This window comes from Cololabis saira, chromosome 10, assembly GCF_033807715.1.
Source record: "Cololabis saira isolate AMF1-May2022 chromosome 10, fColSai1.1, whole genome shotgun sequence".
Classification (NCBI taxonomy): Eukaryota; Metazoa; Chordata; class Actinopteri; order Beloniformes; family Belonidae; genus Cololabis; species Cololabis saira.
Genome location: NC_084596.1, coordinates 45,166,456 through 45,178,941, shown reverse-complemented (window position 1 = coordinate 45,178,941; position 12,486 = coordinate 45,166,456). Strand labels below are relative to the sequence as shown.

Sequence of the window (12,486 nt, the reverse complement as noted above, 5' to 3'; positions counted from 1 at the left end):
ATGCCATACTAAACAGTATACTCAAAAAGTATACTTAAGTTCGGCACACTTTTGAGTAAATATCAGTAGTAGCCTATGCATTAATTTGGACGTACTACCAGAGACGTTCAATAAACTGTATAGATGATCTTTGGTACTACCAAAGATCATCTATACAGATATTTATTTATTAATATATTTATTGAACGTCTCTGGTACTACTCAGAGCCATAGACATATAAACGTGGCCTTAAACATACAGAACAGACAAATGAAAAAAGAAAAGATAAAAGATAAAAACCCTCCCCCCACCCTCAAAACAATCAAAACTTGAACTGATTCAGCACATCTCGTAAGAAAATAGTAAAGGTCACAATCACTACAATAAACTAATTATAATTAAAGAAAACTGTACAAAGAAAAAGTAAAAAAAGTAGTACACACAGCAAGGAGGTTCCCATTGGTACTTTAGTCTTTTCTTTGAAACCACTGCAGTACAGGGTCCCACATTTTCTTAAACAGTCTTCCTTGTCTTCGTTACAAACTCTCCAGGTGAAGCTTACCTGCCATTTCTCTCAGCCACAAATCATATGTAAAATGTATAATTAATGAGATGCAGCATTTCACAGTTTTGGCTTTGGTATAGTTTTCAGTTCTGGATAGTCTAACACTAATTGATATAAAAAACAGTACATGAAAAGTTAATCCACACATATATATATGTATATATATATATTTATATATATATATATATATATATATATATATATATATATATATATATGTATATATATATATATATATATATATACATATATATATATATATATATATATATATATATATGTGTGTGTGTATACAGCACATAGAAATATAATAAATGGCTCTGGCTGCTAACATTCAGAAGGTCTGCTGTCTTCTTTTCTGGTGGTTGAATTCAGGGGTGAGGGGGGGACAGCACAAGCCTCTTCCTCAGGGTGAACCTCACTTCGGGCATCTGCTTCACCTGGCCGGGTCCTTCCTTCCAGCCCTCCTTCTGGCTCACGTCATTATTCACACGTTGAAGGATGTCGGTAAGGTTCTCCCTCCTGAAACATTTACAAAAGGTTTTCACTGTCGGCTATTGGAGGAACAACACTGTTATCACAACCAGGCTTAAACTTGTGTAGTTTGTCTTAATGTTAATTATCTGTTTTAATTCGTACGTACTAGGGCAATATGCAACGCAACACGCACTTCGTATGTCACAACTTGGATACTCTCAGTACCATAATATTACCATCGCTGGTATTTCATTATTGTAATATGCATTTTTTGCTCAAGTCACTTTAAACTCAAGTCACTTTAGATACAATCCATACTCCTTTTAAATGCTACTAAATATATTTTGTTACTATGTATGTTTTATGTTTGTTCTCTCGTTTGATTGTATTGTTTGACTGAATTGTTTTATGTTTTCTGTGGGGACTGCGGGTGGAAACTATTATTTCTGCTAAAATCCAGTGTATTTACACTGCTCAATGTAGTGTTCATTAATATGCATTGTCCCATCTAAATAAACTTTGATTTGATACATACAACACTACGGGCAGAGCTGGTAGAGCAGCCAAAAATTGTACTCAAGTAAAAGTACTGTTACTTCAGAATAATATGACTCAAGTAGAAGTAAAAAGTAGTCATCCAAATAATTACTTGAGTAAAAGTAAAAAAGTACTTGGTGAAAAAACTACTCAAGTACTGAGTAACTGTTGAGTAATGTCTGATTTATTTTTTTAACACAACCATTCAAACAGACAAAAGTACAAAATAATCATCTTCAGGCAAATTAAATCAATAAAATAATAAAATAAATTAAAATTAATAAAAAATAAAAAATAGCTTAAATTAAAATAATCTTAAAGTAAATTCAAGTACTTTAATAAATAATAAAATAATAAAAAAAAATAACAGAATAAAAAATTAATTAAGCACAAGTAGCACAAAACTTCAAGCCTTTGTACTTTTCTTTTTTAACCAGCAGAACTAGAACAAACATGAACTCATAGAAACTCTGTGTGTGTTTGAGTCTGTGTAAATGTGACAAAACATGCAAAAACTAACATTTTTCCCAAAGAATCCCCCAGTGATGTCATGAGATTGACGCGTACGTGGATAAAAGGGATAAAAGAAAAGTAACAGCTCAACGTAGCCTAATGTAGCGGAGTAAGAGGAACAGTTTCTTCTTCACAAATCTACTCAAGTAAAAGTAAAGTGTATAATGATTCAAAACTACTCCTAAGTACAACATTTCCCCAAACTTACTCAAGTAAATGTACCGGAGTAAATGGAACTCGTTACTACCACCTCTGACTACGGGGTAGTTACATCCCCCCCCAGATAATTGGTGACTACACCTGCGTTTCTCACCTTGGACAACACTCCGTCAGCTGCTGACACACTGACTGGATGAACCAGCTCCCTTGTGTTGTGTGTCTTATTGCTTTATGATCTTCCACGGTGGCCATGGCAACCAGGACATCTGCCTCTTCAGGGGTGGACAGAGAACCAGCATCATCCGCCTCCAGACCGCTCCGTAAAACCCCTCTCTGTATCCCAGGTCCTTGGCAGGCCTGGATGATGAACACCTTGGGCTTGTTGGTCAGGGCCGACTGCTCGCCGGCCCTGAACCTTCTGGTAACTTCTTTGATGGAGAGGGACTCCCCGTCGACCCCCACAACTACACCTTTACTCCCATGACTCAGGACGCAGCAGATGAAGGCATCGCCGTGCCTCACGTCCTGCTGGAGGCCAGCGAAGCTGCCGTGGTGCCACTCCTGAATCCGCGGAGGCTGAACTCGGACATCCAGAGAGGCCAACCAGGTCAGAGTGTCATCCATCTGGTCCCTGGTCTGATCCCTGCACATCAGGACTCTGAATCCCAGCCAGCTGAACACCTCTGCCAGACTCTCTGTGGGACATGACAGGACATGAAGCATCACGGCTGAACCACCACCAACAGAGACAATGCTGTGGAAGAGCGTGTGAAGCATACGAGCATCTCGGTCTGTTCCTGCTCTGGCTGAGCCGTCAGTGAAGTTCTCGTTGTTCAGGATCACACAGAGGCCGACGGGCCGGCTCTGCAGCCGATAAACATCCCCCTGAAAACAGAGCAGCGCCCAGAGGTGTCACGTAACAAAGTACAAATACTTCATTACCTTACTTAAGTAGAAATTTTGGTTATCTATACTTCACTGGAGTAATTATTTTTCAGACGACTTTTTACTTTTACTCCTTACATTTTCACGCAATTATCTGTACTTTTTACTCCTTACATTTTTAAAACAGCCTCGTTACTCTATTTCATTTCGGCCTTTAATAAAAACTATCCAGTTAAATTGCTCCATCCGGATAGAGTGAATTTGGTTGTGGTTGTTTCAGATGTTCTTGTCCAGTTTTGTTCTTACATCCGTTCCCTCAGATTCCTGCAACTAAACTTGGATGTACATTCCAATAAAGGTTAGGATAAATGATAACATGAACATGAAGTTTGACTTTTTGCACCATTACAATACTTATAGGCAACTAGTCATCATATCTGCTGCTCTCTGAAACACATGTTAATGCTCAATAGTACACATATATGCTTCTTTAATATATTTATATTAACACATGTTAATGCTCAATAGTACACATATATGCTTCTTTAATATATTTACATTATACTAAGATACATTCATTTTCAATGGCTTTTGTCCTTAATGGCTTTTTCCCCCTTACATTACTTTTACTTTTATACTTTAAGTAGTTTTGAAACCAGTACTTTTATACTTTTACTTGAGTAAAAAACTTGAGTTGATACTTCAACTTCTACAGGAGTATTTTTAAACTCTAGTATCTATACTTCTACCTGAGTAATGAATGTGAATACTGAAGACACCTCTGGCAGCGACTTCACTTCAGAGCAGCAGTGCAGGTCCTCTTACCGCGCAGATGTCACCGTACGACAGAGACTGTTACTACACCAACAAGCCTGTGCTGACGGACCTTTGAGACCTAAATGTGACTAGGGTTTCCAACCGTCCCTTGAAAAACGGAATCGTCCCGTATTTATAAACTAAAGGACGTCCCGTATTGAGCTGAAAAGGGACGCACTTTGTCCCGTATTACTGTGAGAGTCAAAAATAGTCTACTTGAAGCTGTATGCTTTATGTTTGCACTGCTGCACTGTTGCACATTTTTTTGTATATATACCGTTTTTACAGTCTATTTTATTTTGTACTATTTTATACTTATTCTAGTTTTTACTTAAAGATTTTTTTTGGAAAACACCACTCCGTGCTGCTTTTAATTTCGTTGTATACCGGTACCTCGTATGACAATAAAACGTCTTAAATCTTAATCATCTGTCATAAAATGCCAATGGAAAATGGCATTGAGTAGCTGAGTTCATAAGTTATTTTGTTCTGTTTTACTCCAACTGTAGCTACAGTCATGGCCTTTGAGGCACAAATATGTTTACAAGTTTTATACAGACTTTCTGTTTGCACTTTTGTTATTGCACTAAAAATGTGCACTATTACAGAATGGATGTTCTGCTTTCTTTCTATAATTTTATATTAATTTATACTATTTTAAGTTAAGCAGGACAGGTTTCTGCTTAAGAAAGATACTTATTTTATTCAGTTAATTTTGTCTCTGGAAAGCGCCTAGAGACAACTTTTGTTGTATTAGACGCTATACAAATAAAATGTAATTGAATAATGTGTTTTCCATGTGTTCATGACATTCAAAAATATGCATCTAGTTGAATTCAGGTTCGAGTCAAATAGTTAAAAAATCGTTTCACTCAAAAAAAGGGGCTAAAAAAATTCCCCACACCAGGAAAGGTGAAGGTAACGGGGTTGGCCGGCCCTGCTGATGAGGTGACCCTTGTTTATTATTCAGGGAGTTGCCAACCCTACATGTGACATAAATCAACTTTAAACTCAGATTGGCCTTAGACAGCAGAGGGACGTGTCCGTTAGCAGCTCACCTGGTTCTGCAGTCGGTCTTCACCATCTGAAAGTGAAACAAATAATCAGACACTACATCTGGTAAGAATTGCTGCAAACGCTGCGCATGCGTGTTAAACACCTGTGGGACCAGAGACCGGGACAGGTGCGGGTAACGGCGAGCTGGTGCACATGCGCCCCAGCTCCGGGAAGGTGCTCCTGAAGAACGGGAAGGTGCTCCTGATGTCGTCGTCGCTCTGCAGCAGGTCCAGGAAGTCCCTGCAAGTGTCTTCTCCTTTGTTGTTGATTTTGTCCACGAGCTCAATAACGTGTCCCTCCACGTTTACATTGTTGATGCTTTTCAGATTATTGTATTCCCGCTGGGTGATCAGCTTCTTCTCAAAAACCTTGTTGAGGATTAACGGGTAGTCTCCACACAAAGTGGTCTGGATCTCTATTTTCTTGTCCTTCAGAGTGTCTCTGGCCGACATGCTGAGTCTGATTGAGACAAGAGAGAGAAATAACACGTTGTTATTCAGTCACACTAGGGCTGGGCGATATGGACCAAAAGTCATATCTCCATATTTTCTAGCTGAATGGCGATACTCGATATATATCGATATTTTTTCTGTGCCATAATTGGGGTTTCCCCCAAAGCATTATAGCATAGCATCTCTGTTAGCATCTCTGTTAGCATCTCTGTTAGCTTCTCTGTTAGCTTCATTTTTTCTGAGGCAAACCCTTAAAAAAACAGTCAGTTTTAATACAAACCTCGTGCCAAATGTCACACAGGTTCCTTTATTAACAGAGGTCTGCACAATATCAACATGTATAAAACAAATGAAATAAAAATAAACTGCCTGCATATATAGAATAAAAATGCTTCTGGAATAAAATAAAACAAATATCCCTTTCCTGCATAACAATTAAATTAAAATACACTGTGCAATTAATACAATGTAGACAGTAACAGGCAGACTTTTCCACTGAGGTTGACAGCAAATAACAAAACATTTGTGCAAATCTCAAATAAAACATTCAAGTCAATTTGTCACAAAATAAGCTATATCAAAATCATAAAAAAAAATAAAAATATTTTTTTAAATAATCGATATAAACGATATTGTCTCGTACCATATCGTGTTTGAAAATATATCGATATATATTAATATCTTGATATATCGCCCAGCCCTAAGTCACACACACGTTAGTTACTTAGTTTATTAGTTTATTTGTAAGGATCCCCATTATAGCGGAGCAGATAAGTCACATAATCGTGCATTTGGTGATACAAACATGAAAATTGGCATGAGCAGTCTCCATGGGTCACTTGACAAGAAAATTGGTCGGGCCACTTGAAATTTCAAGTTGGCGGCCATTTTTCAAGATGGCCACCACCTTGGTCGATCAATTAAGTGATGTAATTGTTTGGTTGGTGATATAGGCATGAAAATTGGCATGAGCAGTCTACATGGGTCACTTGACCAGAAACTGCCCACAGCCACTTGAAATTTCAAGTTGGCGGCCATCTTGAAAAATGGCCGCCACCTTGGTCGATCAATTAAGTGATGTAATTGTTTGGTTGGTGATATAGGCATGAAAATTGGCATGAGCAGTTTCCATGGGTCACTTGACAAGAAAATTGTCCGGGCCACTTGAAATTTCAAGTTGGCGGCCATTTTTCAAGATGGCCGCCACCTTAGTGGAGCAGTTAAGTGATGTAAAGTTGGTTATACAAGCATGAGAATTGGCATGAGCGGTCTCATTGTTCCCCTGACAAGAAACTGCCCACAGCCACTTGAAATTTCAAGTTGGCGGCCATCTTGAAAAATGGCCGCCACCTTGGTCGATCAATTAAGTGATGTAATTGTTTGGTTGGTGATATAGGCATGAAAATTGGCATGAGCAGTTTCCATGGGTCACTTGACAAGAAAATTGTCCGGGCCACTTGAAATTTCAAGTTGGCGGCCATTTTTCAAGATGGCCGCCACCTTAGTGGAGCAGTTAAGTGATGTAAAGTTGGTTATACAAGCATGAGAATTGGCATGAGCGGTCTCATTGTTCCCCTGACAAGAAACTGCTCACAGCCAATTGGGATTTCAAGATGGCGGACATTTTTTCAAGATGGCCGCCACCTTATTGGAGCATTTAGGCTAATACAAGCATGGAAACTGCCGTGAGCCGCCACTGGATCCTCAAAAGATCAATTTTCCCATATACATTTTTTTTCAGTAAAGGAGGACTTAGAGTCATTATTTTTTAAGTTTTGGATGATGCCAAAACAATTTTATGCCATGAAAAAAACCTCTAACACTGAGGCATAAAAATACACTTGTGTTGATTTGGAGATTACGGGTAAATTAGACTAGAGTGAATATCTGCACTACCAGGGCACACTGGGTATCACTGGTGTTAAACTCAGATTGGGGTTCAATGTCAGCTAATTGAAAGTTAGTATCCCAAATGTTTTTCTAATTTTCCCCAAACCAATTAGATAGCCGCACCTGAATTGACAGGTTGTGCCAGCGCGGGAGAGCCGAGCCAAGGTTAACGGGGATTTAGTTAACCGGATGGTGTACAGATCGCACGGGATTTAAATGGCATTGGATGAACGATCGGACTAGGTGTAGAGCAAAAGCATGAACCTAGTTGTATCCCATACAAGAAAGTGCTTGGTAAAAGGTGGTAAAAGGGTGAACCCTCGGCCTTTGCATATACATTTGCTGGAGACATGGCAGAGGTTATCATAACCGTTCAGAAAACCAACTGGGACAGATGTTGTATTTGTCAGCAGGACACCAAGGAAAAACTCACTCAGCCGATTTTATTCAACAGAGAACTTGATCCGACTGGTTATGTTAACTTTGCAAGAAATGTTCCATTGTTTGCGGAGATCAATGCTCTGCCCATCTTACTCAATCCAGCCCGACTAGATGAAGGTGATGGCATTGAAAGCACGTTGACAAGAAACAAGGCAAAATATCAAAGCTGTAAATTATTGTTCAACAACACAAAGTTGGATAGGGCCAAAAAGGGAGCAGCTTCTACTGCTGCTAAAGACAAACAAGATACCCAAGATAATGTCAAGAGACCAAGAAGATCCCAGACATCACAAGGTTTGTGCTTCATCTGTGAAGCTGACAGTGTATCTCCTTTAAGAGAAGCGATGACAATGCAGGTTAATGAAAGGCTTAACGAATGTGCCAGGAATCTAGGTGACATGAAGCTCCTTGCAAAGCTTAGTGCAGGTGATGTTGTTGCACAGGAGTTTAAATACCATTGTGCCTGTCTTGTTGCACTGTACAACAGAGAGCGAGCCCATCTCAATGCCCTTAAGCATGAGCAGAACCTCAGAACCTCTGCTAGCATGCCAAACGTGCATCTTATGAGGCTGGATATGTGTGGGGACAGGCATTAAAGTGACAACCACAAATGCCAAGCCCATCTGACTGGGGATGGATAAAACAAGATGAGGAATGGAAAATCTTTTGGACTCCTTTTCCACCTATTGCAGAGAGTTGTTGGGAGTTGACCAAATGCGGGTGCACCAAGGCATGTACTGGAAGGTGTAAGTGCTTCAGATATGGACTCACTTGTACATGTCTGTGTAGTTGCCCCTGCTAGATCCTATCTGCATATTCTTTTTGCCAGGGTTACTCCCTCTTGGCACCTGTGTTTTCAGGTGTAGACCTATGGCTCGGCTCCCCACGGCCACATCAGTTTGTCTTCAGTTTTACCAGTTAATCGCATTTTTAGTTTAGTTCTTTAGTATTTTTTTCCACTGGCTAATAACCAGTGAGAGATATTTTTAGTTGAGGAGATACTTTGTAATGTCAGCACCTCTACCTTTTATTTGTGAGGGATATTTTCAGTTTATCATGGTTCCACGGCTATGTCAGTCAGAGCTGCTGTTGCCTCTAGATCTGCCCATATTGCCATTCAGTAAATAATTGTTCAATTATTTTTTGGAGCGCTATCCATTCAGCACCAAAGCTGGCCATTTTAATAATCTTCCTTTTTGTTTCTCCATTCCTTAGTATTTATTTGACAACGTTACTGTCTGTTCATTTAGACAAAAAAAAAAAAAAAAAAACCCTCCCTTGTGACCTTTACCTTGTCGTGGTAAGGGAGCTTGTGCACTTCACTGAACCCTGAGAGCTATGCCGTTAGGAGGCAACTCCTGGCAGGTTTTACCACATCGGACAGGTCAAGGGTGAGAAGTTAGACAAAATACAGTAAAAAATCCACTCTTGGCCTTTTTAGGACCTCAAATTAACATGGGAAAATATATTATTTAAAAATCCAGGTGGCAATCTCAAAGAATGGCTGCCATCTTGAAATTTCAAGTGGCTGTGAGCAGTTTCTGGTCAAGTGACCCATGGAGACTGCTCATGCCAATTTTCATGCCTATATCACCAACCAAACAATTACATCACTTAATTGATCGACCAAGGTGGCGGCCATCTTGAAAAATGGCCGCCAACTTGAAATTTCAAGTGGCCCGACCAATTTTCTTGTCAAGTGACCCATGGAGACTGCTCATGCCAATTTTCATGCCTATATCACCAACCAAACAATTACATCACTTAATTGATCGACCAAGGTGGCGGCCATCTTGAAAAATGGCCGCCAACTTGAAATTTCAAGTGGCCCGACCAATTTTCTTGTCAAGTGACCCATGGAGACTGCTCATGCCAATTTTCATGCCTATATCACCAACCAAACAATTACATCACTTAATTGATCGACCAAGGTGGCGGCCATCTTGAAAAATGGCCGCCAACTTGAAATTTCAAGTGGCCCGACCAATTTTCTTGTCAAGTGACCCATGGAGACTGCTCATGCCAATTTTCATGCCTATATCACCAACCAAACAATTACATCACTTAATTGATCGACCAAGGTGGCGGCCATCTTGAAAAATGGCCGCCAACTTGAAATTTCAAGTGGCCCGACCAATTTTCTTGTCAAGTGACCCATGGAGACTGCTCATGCCAATTTTCATGCCTATATCACCAACCAAACAATTACATCACTTAATTGATCGACCAAGGTGGCGGCCATCTTGAAAAATGGCTGCCAACTTGAAATTTCAAGTGGCCCGACCAATTTTCTTGTCAAGTGACCCATGGAGACTGCTCATGCCAATTTTCATGCCTATATCACCAACCAAACAATTACATCACTTAATTGATCGACCAAGGTGGCGGCCATCTTGAAAAATGGCCGCCAACTTGAAATTTCAAGTGGCCCGACCAATTTTCTTGTCAAGTGACCCATGGAGACTGCTCATGCCAATTTTCATGCCTATATCACCAACCAAACAATTACATCACTTAATTGATCGACCAAGGTGGCGGCCATCTTGAAAAATGGCCGCCAACTTGAAATTTCAAGTGGCCCGACCAATTTTCTTGTCAAGTGACCCATGGAGACTGCTCATGCCAATTTTCATGCCTATATCACCAACCAAACAATTACATCACTTAATTGATCGACCAAGGTGGCGGCCATCTTGAAAAATGGCCGCCAACTTGAAATTTCAAGTGGCCCGACCAATTTTCTTGTCAAGTGACCCATGGAGACTGCTCATGCCAATTTTCATGCCTATATCACCAACCAAACAATTACATCACTTAATTGATCGACCAAGGTGGCGGCCATCTTGAAAAATGGCCGCCAACTTGAAATTTCAAGTGGCCCGACCAATTTTCTTGTCAAGTGACCCATGGAGACTGCTCATGCCAATTTTCATGCCTATATCACCAACCAAACAATTACATCACTTAATTGATCGACCAAGGTGGCGGCCATCTTGAAAAATGGCTGCCAACTTGAAATTTCAAGTGGCCCGACCAATTTTCTTGTCAAGTGACCCATGGAGACTGCTCATGCCAATTTTCATGCCTATATCACCAACCAAACAATTACATCACTTAATTGATCGACCAAGGTGGCGGCCATCTTGAAAAATGGCCGCCAACTTGAAATTTCAAATGGCCCGACCAATTTTCTTGTCAAGTGACCCATGGAGACTGCTCATGCCAATTTTCATGCTTGTATCACCAAATGCACGATTCTGCCTAAAATCCACTCTTAGCCGCTCCACTATTAGCTATGCCCTTAAACACAGCTAGTCTTACTGGGGTCCACATTAAAAAAACAATACATTTAACCCTTGTACTGTCTTTGGGTCTAAATGACCTCATTCTCCCATCCTTCTTTCCTCCTGCTCTCTCCTTCCTTCTCCCTTCCTCTTTTCTTGCTTCATTCTTTCTTTCCTTCCTTCCTTCCTTCCTTCCTTCCTTCCTTCCTTCCTTCCTTCCTTCCTTCCTTCCTTCCTTCCTTCCTTCCTTCTTTCCTCCCTTCCTTTTCTCCCATCCTCCCTTCCTTCTTTTCTCCCATCCTTCCTTCTTTCTTTCCTTCTTTTCATTCTTCCTTCCTTCCTTCTTTCCTCCCTTCTTCTCTTCCTCCTTCCTTGACCCGAAGACAGCACAAGGGTTAAAAACAGTTAAAAACAAGACAAAGAAAACGAAATAACACGACAAACCTACATTAAACTTTACTTTACATGTAAATTAGTATCTTAAAGCAAGAAAACATACATGAAACATTCCAATATACAGTAAAACATCATCTAGGCCATGAAAATCAGATCAGAAATACACCTTACCCTGTGTGTATGTATAGGTTTGTGTGGATGTATCCTATACTTAGTAACCTCGTTCCTCGTCTTCCTCCAAACTCCTCGAAACTGCTCCTTATTCCTGCTCGCGGGTAAACTTTCCCTTTCCAGACGAGTTCAGGACAAAGTCCGTGTTCTGTGAGAGCAGACTGGTGATGTAGACCTGCGGGCTGGTAAACTGGTGATCAGTCTCGTCTGAACCAGTGGGTTATTATTATGCCCCGCGTTACCGCGTAAAAGCGAAAGTAAAAGCCAACCAGAGTTGCCACATCTGAAAAACCCAGCGATTTGATTTGATTTATTTTATTTTTGAATATGTAAAAAAAACAACACTTCAGGAGAAGTTTAAGAAAACAAAACAACAAAACAAAGAATGTCATCTTTTAAAACTTGCTATCTTGAAAGGAGTAGGAAGAAGTGTAAACTTATTTAGTCCTACCCCCATTCACTGATCATTTAACCTGTATTTATAAATACTCACACACTGTACTCACACTGCTAAATAACTTATTATTATTATTATTATTATTATTATTATTATTATTATTATTATTATTATATACTGTAATTATACTCACACACATACTTATACATGCATACATACATACATACATACATACATACATACATACATACATACATACATACATACATATATATATATATATATATATATATGTATATATATATATATATATATATATATATATATATATATATATATATATATATATATATATATATATATATATATATATATATGTTTGGACATTGTTTTAATTCTGAATCCATTCTGTTCCATAGTTATATAGTATAGAAAATTTTTTCATTGTTGTTCGTGTTCGACGAGTC

At 39.4% G+C, this 12,486-nt stretch overlaps 1 protein-coding gene across 1 annotated transcript; it reads right to left on the bottom strand.

Annotated features, from left to right (window-relative positions):
• Positions 1–834: 834 nt before the first annotated feature.
• On the bottom strand, positions 835–11,854 carry LOC133453127 (caspase-8-like). Its single transcript, XM_061733009.1, has 6 exons — positions 11,623–11,854; positions 5,092–5,447; positions 4,991–5,016; positions 3,011–3,116; positions 2,386–2,926; positions 835–1,067 (listed from the first exon to the last, which is right to left on the bottom strand). Exons 2-6 carry the CDS (start codon positions 5,438–5,440, stop codon positions 917–919), a joined length of 1,173 nt encoding a protein of 390 aa, XP_061588993.1. The 5' UTR covers positions 5,441–5,447; positions 11,623–11,854; the 3' UTR covers positions 835–916.
• Positions 11,855–12,486: the final 632 nt, after the last annotated feature.

Bases quoted from the DNA above. Each gene is read 5' to 3' on its own strand.
- LOC133453127 (XM_061733009.1), bottom strand. From the start codon at position 5,440: ATGTCGGCCAGAGACACTCTGAAGGACAAGAAAATAGAGATCCAGACC. The intron at 5,017-5,091 runs GTGTTTAACACG...TTTCACTTTCAG, and splicing joins CCCGGTCTCTGGTCCCACAG to ATGGTGAAGACCGACTGCAG. The intron at 3,117-4,990 runs GTGAGCTGCTAA...CTCTGTTTTCAG, and splicing joins AAGACCGACTGCAGAACCAG to GGGGATGTTTATCGGCTGCA.